The sequence below is a fragment of the Pristis pectinata genome, chromosome 18 (genome assembly GCF_009764475.1).
Source record: "Pristis pectinata isolate sPriPec2 chromosome 18, sPriPec2.1.pri, whole genome shotgun sequence".
In the NCBI taxonomy this organism is placed as follows: Eukaryota; Metazoa; Chordata; class Chondrichthyes; order Rhinopristiformes; family Pristidae; genus Pristis; species Pristis pectinata.
This window is the reverse complement of record NC_067422.1, coordinates 9,563,616-9,581,263: the sequence shown is the minus strand read 5'-3', so window position 1 is coordinate 9,581,263 and position 17,648 is coordinate 9,563,616. Positions and strand designations below refer to the sequence as shown.

The window sequence follows — 17,648 nt, the reverse complement described above, 5'->3', positions numbered from 1 at the left end:
GAGAGCGGATAATGGTTAAATAACATTCACATCCCCAAGCACGAGGTGTGATAGCACTTGTCCTTATATTTATGGGGTTAACTTGTGTGCCTCTGTCCACAACCTCAAATTATTTATTTTTTTGGCTGTTTAGCTGGTTGGTGATGGTGTGGGGGTAGGGGTGAAATAGGGCCTGTGGTCTTCCTTGCCAACCACCCTTCCTTCCTTCATTCTTCTCCTGATACCACTGTCCCTCGGTCACAAATGGAGGGCAGCCAACACAATACAGGTGACCCTCACATTGTGGGGGGGAGGGGGGAGGTGGGGGAATGCCTTCCCAGCAAACTGTTTGTCTTGCAATTTTTGGTAACTTGAAGCTGTGTCATCTGCACATGCATCAGGAAATGCATGCTTGAAAAAAAATAAACTGCGTTTATTTACGTTTTTTTCTACATGAATTTCGTAAACCGAATTTTTATTCAGTATCCCAGATTTTTGTGGAAGTGATTTGCGAATTCTGTAAGGGTGAATTTCCATTACCCAAACTGCCGGAACGCTGGGCACACCTGTAATTCATTGAGCCTCATTAACGTACTTGAAGGGTTTCCCATGGCATTATCATGCAGAAACACATTAGGGCAGATAAACGTGAGCTTTGATAACACGGTATGTTCTACAGTGTATCTTGAGGGGAAATGCTGAGGTGAATATGTTCAGGAAGGAACTGGAGCTCGAGAGTTGTGGTATCTGAAAGAGTGGCTGGCTTTGGAGAAAATGCACAATGTTTTAGGTCAGATATCAAAGAACGTTGTAGTTGATAACCGAAACAGGGCAAAACGAGAGAGGACAATTACTTCTCACTCCTCAGAGTTCAGTAATAATTCACTACTTAGATGAAGTGTTGGAGGGGTGTTAACAGAAGCCCCAGGGTGAAGCATCAGAGGGGTATTAAGAGAAACCCCAGGTGAATCATTGCCTTCAGAAGCAGAGAGGGGCAAATTGGCAGGAAGAGGCCCAGTTAGAGCATGGCCCTCACTGCATTCACCGTGTGACACAAGGCAAGATCCCATCCACGTAAAGAAAACATTTGTATTTGCATAGCACCACAAATGCTTCACAATATCACACACTCCTAAAGTGTAACCACAGCCACGATGGAAGAAACGTGACATTTACTTTTACACACCAGGTCCCACAAACACCAATTTGAATAGGATCAGCTTTATTTACGTTGGCTGAGGAATAAATATCAACCAGGGCACTTGGAAAACCACGATCAAACAGAATGCTAGAAACACTCAAACAGGCCAGCGGCACTTGGAGATGGAGAAACAGAGTTAACATTTCAACTCAATGACCTTTAATAGAAACTGAAAGAACTTGGAAACTGAACATGTCTGAAGCTGCAGAGAATGAGGAGGGGTGAATGTGGATACTCCCCTGCTTTATGTTCACCTGACAGAGCCTGCTGAGGCCTCAGTTCAACATCTCCCTGGAACACAACAGTGCAGCGAACCCTCAGTGATGACTGGAGCATGGAATTCTGTGCTCATCCCTGGAATGGGACTTGAATTGAACATCTCTTGGATTGAACAATCAAGCCAAACAGGAGCACTGATGATACTGAGTTGCTACAAGACCCTTTACAATGTGAACAAAAATTAACATTACAGTTTTTTATCAGAGACTGAAAATCCTTGAAGAACCATGTGTGTATGGAAAATTCGTTATGACAGGAAACACTCCCTTCCTGTTCTCAACGCAATCTCTCCACGACACACTTTGTTTCAAAAATTTGATAAACTTCAAGTGCCATCTTGTTTTAACAATTCTTCAGGACCACTACAGAACCACTCCTCGTGACAGTTGGAATATTTGCTTCAGCTCAGACTAATCGTTTCCAGTTATTGCAATATCATAAAAGTGAAAGCCAATTATTGCATGCGTGGGTGGCATTCTTAAAACAAAACTGAGCTCAGCTTGGACATGTACCCAGTATAGAAGTCAGTACTATTCATCAGCAGGGAGGTGAGATAGAAGAACCAAGGTATGACCTATATTCATGTTTCTGTTTCACCAGGTTCATTTTAGAGATGTGGTTATAGGCTAATACATTGCCACCAAACTGAGTCATGGAGAGATGTGGAACCATACAGCATGGAGATAGGCCCCAACATCTGTGCTGATCAAGTACCTATCCACTACAACTGCAGTTTTTGCCCATCCGGAGTCCATTTGTGAGTGGGGTGCTGAGAGGGTTGAGAAAGGAGGGGAGAGAAGGTTCACAGCTGGTGATTACAGAGACGCAGAGGTGGGAAGGGTCGAGTCCATGAGGAATTAACTGATGTTTATACGTGGACACCAGAGGCGGTGAACAAGCTTGGATTTCTCCTCACATACCTTGAAAATTAAGGCCCTAATGGTTACTAAATGTGGCAGAATGTCACCACAATTCCTCTCAAAACTGGAATCAAAGTTTAGTGAAGGGTGCAGGACTAAATTAGTCACTTCCCAGCGGCACAGAAGTGAAGGACAACAGCCCAGTGAGAAAGTACCAAAAGAGTGAGGTAGCAATGCATTCTGGTAGAAGATGAACAAGATATTGAGCTTTCTCTGCTGCATACTACCAGCCCTTGCTTGTTTCAGATCTACAACTGATGGTTTTACCTTTTTTTTTATTATTAATCCATCCTACCCTGCAGTTTTTCCCCGCTGTGGTGGGGCAGTGTGAAGGAGGCATGGAAATCTAAAGACTGGACTCAAAGTCCCCTCGACTACTGCACACACTGGGCACTGTGTAATCAGATTACTTATGGCAAGTGCTAATCACCAAGGAGAAATTTATAAAAATAATAAACTAGAAACAACCGTACAAAAGGGATAAACATTCACTGGGTTGCACTTACAATAAGAAACTGGCTGTTAATACCAGACATAATTTTGGAGTCTGATATCTATTAAGGCAAGTTCCTGACTAATGCAGGCCATTCGTGTGCTGTAATCCCACTGTCTACCAAAGCCAGAGGAAAATATACAGTGCTGGGCTTGTACAAGCAAAGTCAAGTTGGGAAATGCAAGTGCTCCAGTCTATAAGGAAGTGTGGGTTAAAAATCCTCCGGATCCTAAACTGACACATGATCACATAAACCAACATAGACAACACAAGCCGCCCCCCCCCCCACCAAAAAAAAACAAGGCGGGACACAACATTCTGCTGAAGTTTATAGAGGCCAGGTCGTATGATCCTAAACAATAGAACCCTCCCCTCCCTACAAAAATGTCTCATAAAACGTGTCGTATTGTTCGACAGCCGTGTAACTCCAGTTAAAGGCGCTATACAAATGAAAGTTATCATCCAGAACCAGGCCACAGTTTCTTAAGCACGGAAAACGGGAGGAGCAGGCAGTTGGAGGCTGCTCCACCAACGCACCACAGTCCCGCCTTCTCTCCACACACCTTGGTGCCTTTACCACTACAAATAGAGAACTTCATACCCCACCTACAAGATGAGAAACACGACTTGCGAAACAAAAACAAAAAGTCGTTTTTCTGTGTGATGGTTTTTAAATTAAAGCCTCTAATTAGCGTCATGTAAATGGGGAGGGCGGTGGCGGAATTGAATCATTCAGTGGGAAGGAGCCCAAGTCCCTTGCCCTGCTCTGCAGTCCCAGTGCAACCGGGTAGGGAAGTGCTCAGTACAGAATTCACCCCATCCCTGTCTCTCCCTCCCTTTTACCTATCAATAACCCAAGACGGAATGTTTGCAAGGAGGCAGCTCGAATTCTTTCTCCTCCTCGCATCAACATCCTTACTTCCTCCCTCCCCGGACGTAAAGTTGATACTGGGACATGTGATTACCCAGCGTCAATCAATGTAGAAGCTATTGGAGAAACGCGGATATTCGCCCTACGCCGGGGCCTGGGCGCAAAGGATAGTGAAAGAAGCGGTGTAAAACAAACAAGTGACCGTAACCAACTCTGGCCATGCTTTTTGCAGAGTAATGTGAAGTTTTGCACAGTAACTTGAAACTTGGCAGAGGTCATTTCACTTCCTAAACATGAGGATCCGTGCCAACTTTTCCTGAAATTGACGTAGCCTGAGCCACTTCAACCACAGAACCCCAATGCACCGGTCACCGCCTCTCTCCCACTCACCCAGCTTAAGATCCGAGCGATAACATACGGCTGCTGGAAGAAGTTCTTCAGATCAAACGCCCCGCCCGCCATGGCTGCGCCGTACGCGTTCCCTTCCATCTCGTTCGCTGTAGGAAGGATTTCCTTCTTTCCTCGTTTGTGTAGAGGTGGGGGACGAGGGGAAGAAACGCAAGCCGCCGAGCCGAGGACTGCAAATAAACCCCCCTGTTCGCAGTTCCCGGATCGCACTGCAATCTCACGGGACACGTCAGTGCACTGAGCGAGTTGGAGAGAGAGAGAGAGAGAGCGAGAGCACGAAAGGGTCAGAACATCATGTGACAGCACCTGAACCAGAGTAAACAGTCAACAAGACCAGTAGAAATGGCAGAGCCGAGCTATTCCGCTTGGTTGGGAGCGTGTGTGTGTCTACTGCTCGCCACTCTGCGAAGCAGAACGCTTCCAAGCAGCAGCTCACGAACGAAGTTTGTAGCAACTGGGCGAAAACTGGTGAACGACGACACAGGAGGAGGGGCGGCGAGAATGGGGTTGGAAATACCAGCAAAACAGAAACCCCAAGTGGAGGAAGAGATCAGAGTCATGACTGGATTTAACGAAACACTCCGAACGTTATTTCAAAGTTTGTTGTATATTTCTAGTGATGACACGAGGGAGACTGCAGATCTGGAGCAACGCACAATCTGCTGGAGGAACTCAGCGGGTCGAGCAGCATCGGGGGGTGGGGGAATTAAGTTGCAAAGAAAGTGGATGGGGGGAATAGAAAGGATTATGGGGGGGGGGAAGGATTGGGAGGGGTGGCCAGAAAGGATGGGGGGGTCAGGGATTGGGGGTCAGGAAAGGATTGGGGGGGGGGGGTCAGGAAAGGGGTAGGGGGTGTCCTTGGCCAAAAGCTGTGAAGGTAATGCAGTCAATCAGATAATGTGGAGTTAGTGGAAGAAAAGGTGGGAAAGGGGTCCTAATGCAGGGTTTCGACCTGAGACGTCGACCGTTCCCCCCCCCCCCCCCCCCCCATGCTGCTCAACCTGTGCCTCCAGCTGATTGTTTGTTGCTCGAAGTATTTGATACTTTTTTTTCAAACAATGGCCCTGAATACAAAGGAACCAATGTTGCAAACCTCCTTTTCAATCTTTGGGTGCTGGAACTCTAAAATAGCGACAGGCACCCTTGGGAGGACAGAAACAGGGCACTTTGTGTTTGCAGCGGTTTATAGGAGTAAGTTATTTTGTGAATCTGCTGTTAACCCCGATTGTCGACAACCTTCCTATTCTTTAAATACCTCCCTGCGTTAGAATTTTATTTTTAATTGTTCTATGTCCACTCAGAAGAGGAAGAGTACTTCAGCAGTTTCCCAGAGAGAAACAAAGTTAACATTTCAGATCAATGACCTTTCATTCCAATGAAATGTTTCTCTAATTCTCCATCCCCATCTCATTCTGACCTATCTGTGTGTGGCTTCCTGCTCTACTAATAATGATGCCCAACGTAAGCTTGAGGAACATCGGCCATCTAGGTACGTGGCACCCTTTTGGGTAACTCGCTTTCTGATTGTATAAGAACTGGCCATTTCTGCTGCAAGTCATCCATGTGTGACATTGGCTCAGTTCCCTTTCCACTGGCACAGCCTGACCTGCTGGGCATGATCTACTGCCTGGCTTTTGGCAACTTTTATCTGCCTTTATTTCATAGCTTTGGTTCACTTTCTCCTACGAGCTACACATTATCCCACTGACTTGATGACCTCTGTAACTTTTCCCCATGGCAACCCTATCAGGGATATTTGCTTTGTCCTATCCACCCCATCTCTGCAACTTAAAAAATCAACTTATTTTCTCTTTCCCAGTTCTGACAAAAGAGGCTTCTTCATGAAACGTTTATGGCTGTTTTCCTCCCTCCACAGATGCTGCCTGGCCTGCTGAGCATTTCCACCATTTCCTGTTTCTATTTCAAATTTCCAACACCTGTAGTTTTTTTATTTTTAAAATGTCTCTGCCATCTGACAGGAGTACATACAACATTTACTCTCTTCAGATTTCTAGCATTTGTTCCAACATTTAACCACATGGTATTACAACATTGTAGGATTTGAGTGCTCATTTAAAAGGGTATTTTTGCAGCTTGTCTTTCTGTTAGCTTATGGGGTATCTTCCATCTCCTCTTGAATTCTACTTTATCTAATTCCTCAAAAGTCACAGGAACATTGGGGTGTTCACTGGGTTAGAAACAAAATCTAATTCAAATTCCCTCTGAGTGTGAAGAGGGTAGACAGAATCATAAAATGACATGGCATGGAAGAAGACCATTGTTCCTACTTGATTTTATGAAAAAACTGCCTATTTATTGTCACACCCCGTTCCTTCTCCATAACTGTGATTTATTTTCCTCTGTCAGGATATACAGTTCAATAACTCTCTTTTGAAAGTCACTATTGAATCTGCTTCATCTGTCTCTCCATTACAGTTCATTACAAGTCTGGGGTGGAAATGCCTGATCTAGTCATGTTGCAGTACCAAAGAGCAGAAGCAGAGTAGAACAGTCATGTCATTATTATTCCCTCTCGTTCAAAAAGAAACTGCTGTTCTATGGATTTCTGTTGCAATTAGCTTAAACCTGGTTCTTCTGGTTTCTGGCCCCCCCGCCTATGGGAAGTTTCTCCCTATCTACTTAATTCAGATATCTTGGTCTTAAACACTTTCATTAAATCTCCCTTAAAACATTCTCCCTTGCAGCTAACGTAGCAATGAATGGCAGATTGTTACTTAAACATTTAGAGAATATCTAATAGGTACATTTTTTATAATAATGAGTAAACGTCAGAACAAAATCTTCTATAGTCGAGAAGGAGCTTGATGTCAGAAAGTTGACTGAGTTCTGGATTTCATATTCTTACCATCACTAAGACTGCACACTTTCACTTCTACTGTCTGCCAACTTGATATCCAAAACTGTATCTGTGTACTGACTTGCATAAAGTTCAGTTGTCACCCCTGCACCTCAGCTTGTAACATGCTTGTCTTCCTGAGTTTGATGTAATTATTTTACTATAAACAAATACATTTCTTTTTGTAGAAGATCTTGACTACACTTGTAATTAAAGAGGAATCAATACAGATATCCTCCTCCCGAGATGGGCCCTAGTGATTGAGGATGATTTACCTCCAGTCCAGTTTTGCAGGTTCTGAAGTGGTTGATGAGGCCAACGTTGGAAATGCACTCTTCCACGGATGGAGGTGGTTGGGTGGCGAGCAAAGTCTGCTCCTTCCACCGTTAATGTACGGCTCCTGATGCACGGCCTCAAGGTTTTCAATACCATTCTGAATGCTGCTTCTCCATTTTGAGCATTGTGAGCCAGGGATTTCCTAAGGTCAGTGGAGGCTTAGAGGGCATCATAGAATCTTTTCCTCTGTCCACCTGGTGCCTCTTCCCATGACAACTCTGAATAGAGGCATTGCGTATGTGAACAATGTGGCTTCCCCAACGGAGGTGGCCAAGTGTAGCCAGTACTTTAATACTGGGATGTTGGTCTAGGAGAGGACACTTACTTTGGTTTACTTATGCTGCCAAAGGATTTGTAAGGTTTTATGGAGACAGTGCTGGTGGTATCTTTCCTGTGCCTTGAAGTGCCTGCTCTAGGTAGTTCAGGTCTCAAAAAGTTATAGGAGGGCAGGAATCACTGTTGCCTAGTAGACCACTAGTTTTATGTGAGGTCTGAGATCTTGATTTTCGACACATATTTCCTCAATTGACCAATTGTGCTGGCGGTGATGAATTTCATCATTGATGTCTGCCTTTGTTGAGTGGTAGCTCTTGAGATGTGGGAAGTGTCATGTTGTCCAGTGTCTTCCCACGAACTTTATTGTTGGAGAATGTTGTACAGTGGGACAAGCGACTAAAAGAGCTTTGTTTCATGGATTTGAGTGCAAGGCCCATCCGCTTGTGTTCCTAGTGAACTAGTCAATAATACCCTGAAGCTTAGCCTCTGAGCACATGTCATCTGTATACTGCAACTCTACTACTGAAATTCAGGTGACAGAAATACTCAACAGAGGACTCTGTGACTGCATAGAGAGAAACAGAATTAACATTTCAGGTCAATGACCTTTAATCAGAATCGGAAAAAGTTGTTCATGCCCAACTGTGGAAGGAATCATTGATGACAATTAGACTTAGATTCGCGGTAGTAGTTTCTACATCAATTTCTGCATCAATAGATCAAGAGTTAAAACATTACTCAAATATTTACATCGGTATCAATAAATTTATATACATACATGCAGTAGGGAGTGCTTGTTTGTGGTGCATCTTTTGAATGATCTGTTAAACCGAGGACCAGTCTCCCTGGTCAAATGTCTCTTGGCACTACGTGAAGAATTACAAGGGAGTTATCCTTGCCAAAATTTATCCATCCTTCAAAACAGATGATTTCATCACTCACTTCATTGCTCATAGTGGGAACTGACACATTTACACATTTGACAAAACAAGTCACTGCACTTTCAAAAGAAACTCAAAAGCAAAATACTGCGGATACTGGAAATATTCAGGTCTGGTGGCATCTGTGGAGAAAAACAGTGTTGGTGTTTCCAATCAATCAACTTCCATGAGAACTGGATAAGTTAAGAGGTACACAACTTCTAAGAAGCAGAGGAGGAGGGGAGGGAAAGAGAAAAGGTACAGTGATATGGTGGAATTTTCCGTTAGTCATTAAAAACTGAATCATTGTGTAGTAAGAACATTGAGCCAGCCTGAATGTGTGAAAGCCCTCTCACTGAAGGGAAGGAAGATAACGTTCATAAAGGTCTTGCCTGGAGCTTGAAGGATCTTGTACTTCAATTATGTACAAATATCCATTGGAAATATTTCCCCTATCTTTTCAGATCTACCCCACCCTCTGTATCTTATTGTAACTACATTAATTGTTCTATTCACAGTACTCCAAATGCAGTTACATTTTTGACTTAAAGAATGCAATTATCAATTCTCTATTTTCTATTTCCATTTTACACCCAGAGACAGTGAACATTTCTGAATGCAGAAAGTGCACCATAAAATACTAAGGTCACTTCAGCTTTGATTGAGGAGGTATTTAACTAAATAGATCACAAAATAACTCATTATTTAGTTGAAATGTCTTTCAGCCTGTTTTGAGGAATCTTAGCAAGTTCTAAGAGGCAGTGAAGTAACGGGCAAAAAATTGATGCAGCCTGGTTCTCACATTCAAGGCACTTGATGTGGTCCTGAGTAATATTGAGGCATTGAAGTAAAAGGCCCATCATTAATACACAGGTAATAGGTCCTGTCAAGTTGCATGTAAAAAGCCACAGATATATTCAATGCAATTCTGATCAAATTGGTGTCAAAATCCACCTCCTGCAGCACAAGCAGGCCAAATGCAAGGAACTCATCAACTTCTTCATTCTCAAGAGCGAGTCCACTAATGCAGCTGACTCTGATGGTTCCTGCCTTTTCTCTGGTTGACTCTTTGGAATCTTGATCCAACCAATCTCTTCAACTACCAAGCCCATCTCCAACTTCACTTTTCTTTCTTTATTTATATGTGTGCCTTTGGCTCCCAGATCCTTACAGTTTCTCTTTGAATCCCTGTTGTCTGGCTTCTGCCTTTCAAATAACTATTAATTGATCCGAGCAAAAGTACGAGACATCCTCTGTGACTCTGGTGTCTGTCCACCTTGATCCCTTTCCAGTGTGTGATTGATAATGCATTCCTCTCATCCATTATGCAGTTCATTCCCTCCCAACAAAATTTGCAGTCAATTTTCTCCCCACCATCAACCTATTCGTCTTTATATTGCATTAAATTTCAGGTACTGAACTCTCAAGGAGAATATGTTGGCCTTGCAGATGTTGACCCAGAGCAAAGATTGACCAGGAGGATGAACCATGATTACATCCAAATCAAGTTAGTAAAGCTGAAGCAATTATTTTTGGACTTCAACTTAAACCTTGCTTCCTCAAAGTTACATACATAAGCCATCTATCATTTTATTTGACTTTAAATTTAGGCTTAATTCTCAGATTCTATGTAGCACCATGATTGCTTGTAACTATTGTAACTACATTAATTATTCTATTCACAGTACTCCAAATGCAGCTGATCCTGATGGTCCACTTTAGCAGCAGTTAAGTTTTCTTCTCAGTGTTTACTTAAACACTTTATTTAAGCTACTAATTGAATTTCTAATGCAGTATTAATTGATGTGCTCTGGCTTGGAAGATAAAGAATTTTCTTTCAATATTTAATAAGTATCCACTGACATATTCCTTTAAACTCGAATCTCAGAAAATGTCACTGCCAACAGGGAAGTCGAGTAAACCAGAGCTGCTGCCGTTACGTACTGTGTGAATCCCCACAGCATCTGGCGACCCTGTGATCTCTGTCTCAGAGGCCGACGTCAGAACATCCTTCAAAAAGGTGAACCCTCGCAAGGCGTCAGGCCCCGACGGTGTACCTGGTAGGGTACTGAAAATCTGTGCCAACCAACTGGCTGGAGTGTTCAAGGAAACCTTCAACCTCTCGCTGCTGTAGTTGGAGGTTCCCACCTGCTTCAAAAGGGCATCAATCTTTAAAAGAAGAGTAGGGTGAGCTGCCTCAATGACTATTGCCCAGTAGCACTCACATCTACTGTGATGAAGTGCTTTGAGAGATTGGTTATGGCTAGAATCAATTCCTGCCTGAGCAAGGACCTGGACCCACTTAACTTTGCCTACCGCCACAACGGGTCTACAGCAGATGCAATCTCACTGGCTCTACACTCGATTTTGGAGCACGTAGACAACAGCAAAACATAAGTCAGGCTGCCATTTATCGATTACAGCTCGGCCTTCAACACCATCATTCCCTCAGTACTAATCAACAAGCTTCAAAACCTGGGCGTCTGTACCTCCCTCTGCAACTGGATCCTCGACTTCCTTATCGGGAGACCACAGTCAGTGCAGATCGGTAATAACATCTCCTTGCTGACAATCAACATGGACACCTCAAGGATGTGTGCTTAGCCCACTAGTCTACTCTCTCTGCACTCATGACTGTGTGGCTAGGCACAGCTCAAATGCCATCTATAAATTCGTAGCTGACACCACTGTTGTTGGCAGGATCTCAGATGGTGACGAGGCGGCGTACAGGAGTGAGTTAGATAGGCTGGTTGAGTGGTATCACAACAACCTCGCACTCAACGTCAGCAAGACCAAGGAATTAATTGTGGACCTTAGGAAGGGGAAGTCGGGAAAACACGCACCAGTCTTCATTGAGGGGTCAGGGGTGGAAAGGGTGAGCAGCTTCAAATTCCTGGGCGCCACCACCTCAGAGGATCTATCCTGCGCCCAACACATTAACGCAATCACGAAGAAGGCACGCCAGCAGCTCTACCTCATTAGGGGTTTGAGGGGATTTTGTATGTCACCAAAGACTCTTGAAAATTTCTACAGTTGTACAGTGGAGAGCATCACTGCTTGTTATGGAGGCTCCAATGTGCAGGATTGAAAGAGGCTGCAAAGGATTGTAGACTCTGCCAACTCCATCATGGGCACACCTCTCCCCACCATCAAGGACATCTTCAAGAAGCAGTGCCTCAAGAAGGCAGCTTCTGTCATTAAGAAACCTCACCATCTAGGACTTGCCCTCTTCTCATTAGGGAGGTGGTACAGGAGCCTGAAGACCCACACTCAACATTCTTAAGGAACAGCTTCTTCCCCTCTGCCGTCAGATTTCTGAATAGTCCATGAACACTACCTCGTTATTCCTCTCTTGCACTATTTATTTATTTAGTAACATAGTAATTTTTAATGTCTTGCATTGTACTGCTGCCACAAAACAACAAATTTCACGACATATGTCAGTGATAATAAACCTGATTCTCACTACCCTTCTCATTGTAATCCATTCGATAAATGATCTCAGCTACTGGTTTCTGGTGAAGTCTTATTTAGTATTCATTTCAGGTTAATAAAACCTGGCATTTAATATAGATGAAGGAAAATTGAATTTAATAGTACAAACAACAATTGAAAGTACATTTGTGCAATTAGAAGTTTGACAGCTAGTTTCTCCTTGTTCTGTGAAGTCATTCAGTCAGATTGGACAATGGGTCAAAGCATAGTAGGAAAACCGGAACAACAATTGTCCAATGTCTGGGAAAATTGGTTGGTGGTGGTGGTGGTGGTGGGGGGGGAGGGAATTGCTGTGCAAGGGAGTAACTGACCAGATCTGCAATTTGTGTACAAGTTGACAAAACTGGTGTCCAGTATAATGTATTTTTGTTATTGATACTTTACCGCTACTTCTCCTTCATTGGAGTATTCATGAGGGAATAAGCAACAAATCAGAGTGCAATGATCTCAGCAGTTTCTCGTCTTAATCAGTGCATCCTGACCAATCATTCTGTGGAGTGATTTCAGGATAGACTCAGCTGATTCACAAATACAAAGGAGAAAAGAACATTGAACCCAGTGAAGTCTGTTCATTATCGAATGTAATTTTAGGTAACTCTTTCTCTGTATCAGAACTAGCTAGTTCTGCAGCATGCTATCTGTGATATTCATTCAGTTTTACTATTTCTACTGAAACTGTCTAAACTACTCAGCATTTCTAATAGCTCTGACTTGTATTTACAGTTCTTACATATCTGTTTGTTTCCTCTCTCTGTTTAACTTTGCTCAATACACCAACCAGATGGCTTCATTAACAGCTTATCAAAAACTCTGGCACCACTCCCCTTTTGTCCTATCCATCACTTCCCAGAACCATACAGCACGGAAACAGGCCATTCAGCCTATCATGTGCCCACCCATTGTATTAATCCCATCTTCTAGCACTTGGCCCAAAGCCTTCAATGTCTTGGCAATTCAAGTGCTCATCTAGACACCTCTTAAATGCTGTCAGTGCCTCTGCTTCCACCACTCTCTCAGGCAGTGCATTTCAGGCACCTGCCATTCTTTAGGTGAAAAAAGGTTCTCCCCAGATCCCCTCAATCTCTTCCCCATTACTCTAAATCTATGTCCTCAAGTTTTCTTCCCCTGTTAAGGGGAAAAGATTCCTGCAGTCTACCTGATCCATACCCCTCATCATTTTAAATACCTCAATCATATCCTCTCTGCAACTTTAAGTTTACTTCTTTTTCTCTTTCCCAGTTCAACATTACAGTAATTCTTTCCCTTCCCACAGATATTGCCTGTCATCCTTGTGTTTCTAGCATTGTTTTTAAATTTCATTTTTCCAACATTGGCAGCGCTTTTTCACTTCTATACATCTTACCACCCACCAGAGAGCAACTTCCTCACCTCACTCTACTTTTAGAGGGATTCAAATAAAAATTGCTGAAAAATATGCTTAAAATGCTCTGATACTTGGTTAATTTTTCTGTCTTAATTTTATTTCCATTTTAATAAATGCCTTCAGATTTTCATCATCAACTTGTTCGTCAATAACCTTTAAGGCTTTCAGTCCTGAATCCTGGTAGTAGTCTGTCATTTCTTCTGCATATGAAATCCATACACAGTTGTGGCATCCTTTCATACAGCACCAGGTAGGGGGAATTGGGAGAGGTTTGTAATCTACCCGAAAGCCACCACCGTCCCCATTTTTTTGTTCTTTACGTTTAAGATTATGCTGGTTGTTTTCTTTGTCCTCTGTGTAGTTCAGGTTCCTGAAGAGAGAAAAAAACCGTTGGCTCTTGGTGATGGTTCGGTAATAGGATAATATCTGCAAAGATCTGATAAGTCCAGATGTGCAGGGTGAGAGAAACAGGCTTGGCATCCACCCAATTCTACTGGAGAAAAATGTTGAAGGTAGTCCAAGTGATCCCTGTGAAAGAAAATAAAGATACTCATTGCATCACACATAATGTGCAATGTTTACTCGTGGTCTCCCCCACCTACCTTGACTCCTTCATTGTCTCCAGTTTGTCCTGTCGTTTGATTGAACAGCAATTTCTTCCAACTAAATAGAGGGAAGACCAAAACCACCATCTTAGGTCACCGCCATCTTAGGTCTCCACCACCAGCTCCACTTCCCAACCTCCATCCCTTTTCCTTGCAACTGATAGAGGCTGAGACAGGCCCAGAAATATGCAACCTCTGTAACACCACCTGACCCTGAGCTTATCTGCCGCTGAAACCCTCTTCCATTTCATTCGTTAACTCTAGATTTAACTATTCCAAAGCACTCCTGGCCAGCCTTCCAATTTCCACCCTTGGTGGTATCATTTAGCAGGCAACACTTTTGCCTCTGCATCAGCAGGTTGTGGGTTTAAGACCCACCCCAGAGACTGAAATTCAAAAATTTAGGCTGGCACACCAATGCAGTACTTATGAAGAACTGCACCACTGAAGGTGGTGTGTTTTAGATAAGGATTCATTTCCTTCCTCAGACAGATGTACATGAGCCCAAGACAACATTATGAACAGCAGTGGAGGTATCTCTCTGTTCTGGTCAATATTTAGCCCTCAATCCACATTATAAAAATAAATCATCATAGCAATATTTAAGGCTGACATAGATTTATAATCAGCAAAGGAATCAAGAGTTATGGGCAAAAAAGGCAGGAAAGTGGATTTGAATATTGGATCAGCCATGATCATATTGAATGGTGCAGCAGGTTCAAGGGACTGAATGTCCTACTTCTTGTGGCCATAACATCATTTCGTTGTTTGAGAGCTTGCTTCGCATATACTGGCCAACACAATTCCTACTTTATAGTGGTGACTATACTTTAAAAAGTACTTCCTTGACTGTGAAATGCTTTTGGACACAGATGTCATCAAACTAGCTATATAACACAAGTCTTTTTTCTCTTTCATCCTCCATAAACTTTAGTTCATTCAAAACACCACTGCCCATAACCTATCTCATACTGTCCTATTCCCCCATTACCTCTAGGTGTACTTCCTCTATCAGCTCCAGACTGAGCAAAGTAATTCCATTGTAAAGCAAATAAAACTATAGGTTCTGGAAGTTTGAAATACTAACAAAAAATCCTGGAAATAAAAATTACATCAATCCAGCATGAACAGGACTTTGCTGGTGTCAGACTGACAGATTTTTCTGGACTGTTGAATGTTATTCTAACTAGTACTCCAACACAGTTTTAATTATTTTTTATATATAAAAGGGAGCATGGGAACTGGGGCCCTAGTGTATCAAAGGGAGTGAGGGAACCTAGGGCACTAGTGTGCCTGATACAGAGCCATCAGGATTTCCAAACAATTGAATAGTAGATTATTGGACTTTTTAAAACTGTATTGGCATTTCAGGTAGCAACTGGGGTAGAGAGAAAATGTTAATACTTTTTGGCCATACTTCAGAACTAGGAAAAGTTAGAAAACAAAGATTTTTGTGGCCAAGGAACATCAGGTACTATAGATGGCCTTAACTCAAGCTGGTGACTGGAAGGTAGAGCAGCTAAGGTTCCCTGTTCTCAATCCACAGGAATGGAAAAAGCCAGAAAAAGGTCAGTTGCAGAGCCTCATTATATCAAGAAAAGCCTCACTCACCATCTTAGCTCATACATCAAGTGAACCAATACCTGCAGGACAGTCGTTCAAAGAGGATTTGTCAAATAAAGTTGTTAGTATGTTGTAAACAATGAATTCTCTTGAATGACCTGAGTAATACATTGGTGCACAAGATAGGAAATGGAATGCAAACCATTTTGCAAACCAATCATTGTCTTTCATTTACATCGTTTGTTTTCTAGGCAAGTTAATCAAGATACAACAGTTAATCCCTTGGTTCCGCTGAAACGTCCTAGGATGCTGGAACCACATCAGCAACAAATTACACAAACATAATACCTTGTCCCATCTGCCACATGTCTCTACTTTATCAGGGAAATTCCCTTGGTTTCACCCACATCTTGCTCCCAGACTAACTTGTTTCTCTCCTTCTCAAGTCTGATGAAAGATTTGTCATCTCAAACGTTAACCATTTCTCTTTCCACAGATGCTGCCTGACCCGCTAAATTTTTTCCAGTATTTTCCCCCCCAATTTTCTATTTTTATATTACTTTGGCTCAATTTTTTTTATATCCTACGTGCATAGGTCTGACCTGTGAAGCGGGTCCCAGCACCTTGCCATTAACAACTCTTCACACACACCTAGAATCTTAATGTTCTGATAACTGTCCACATTAAGCCATTTTAACTCATCCTCACAGACACTCCCTTTGTTCAACACATCCTCCCCAATATTCTCTCCTGCTGAAAATTACTGGCAACTCTCCCATTCCAAGAGGTTGCAGACCTGAAATATTGACTGTTTCTTTTCAGATGCTACCCGACCAGCCGAGTTTTTCTAGCATTTTCTGCTTTTCTTTCAGATTTCCAACATGTGCATATTTTCATTCCAGAGACAGATTCATTGTTATGGTCAGTGTTTCCCCCCCCCCCCCCTCCCCTCCTCCCCACTTTTTAAACCCCTGGTAATCAACTACTTTTACCAGTAATAAACAAACAAGCGCTTGCATCATTCTGACCAATGCTCAAATGAAATAATACTGGCTAATAGTTTCAACAGCTTTTGAAACTTATAGGTTGGTTTACTGCCAAATTTATCTTGGCAGTTAACCAATTTTATTTGTCAACTCTAGGGCAATAAAAAGTGACTAATAACACCAGCAGGGATCCTGCAAGAAAGTGGTGGTGAGTGACCTTCTTGTATCACTCTAGTCCTTCTGACGATGGGACCCAGTCCATCACCAAAACCATTCTCCCCTCCATTGACTCTGTCTACACTTCCCACTGCCTCAGAAAAGCAGGCAACATAATCAAAGAACCCTCCCGCCCCAGTCATTCTCTCTTCTCCCATTGGGCAAAAGATACAAAAGCTTGAAAACTTGTACCTCCAAGCTCAAGGACACCTTCTATCCCACTGTTATAAGACTCTTGACAGACCTTTTATAAAAATAACACCTTCAATACTATAATTCCTAGCAAACTCATCTTCATACTCCAAACCTGGGACTCAACACCTCCCTTTGCAACTAGATCCTTGATTTCTGACCAACAGACCACAATCAGTGATGGATAGGCAGCAACACCTCCACCTTGATTATTCCCAACACTGGTGCCCCACAAGGCTGCATCCTCAGCCCCTACTCTACTCCCTATATACTCACAACTGCATGGCCAGATTCTGCTCCAAGTCTATCTACAAATTTGCAGATGATACCACCATAGCGGGCTGTATCTCAAATAACGATGAGTCGAAGTACAGGAAGGAGATAGAGAACCTAGTGACATGGTGTCATGACAACAACCTTTCCCTCAACGTCACCAAAACAAAAGAGCTGGTGATTGACTTCAGGAAGGGGGCAGTGCACATGCTCCTGTCTACATCAATGGTGCTGAGGACAAGAGGGTTGAGAGTTTCATGTTCCTAGGAGTGAACATCACCAATAGCCTGTCATGGTCCAACCATGTAGACACCACAGCCTAGAAAGCTCACCAGCACCTCTACTTTCTCAGGAGGCTAAAGAAATTTGGCATGTCCCCTTAGACCCTCACCAA

General features: G+C 42.9%; 1 protein-coding gene across 1 annotated transcript in view; it reads right to left on the bottom strand.

The window, feature by feature from the left end:
- The window catches only part of syngr2b (synaptogyrin 2b), a 30,862-nt gene extending 26,027 nt beyond the window's left edge, over positions 1 to 4,835 (bottom strand). The window contains exon 1 of the mRNA XM_052033162.1: positions 4,134 to 4,835. Coding sequence (XP_051889122.1) covers positions 4,134 to 4,232 — 99 coding nt within the window. The 5' untranslated portion in view covers positions 4,233 to 4,835. The remainder of the gene's footprint in view (positions 1 to 4,133) is intronic.
- Between the last annotated feature and the right edge of the window lie 12,813 nt (positions 4,836 to 17,648).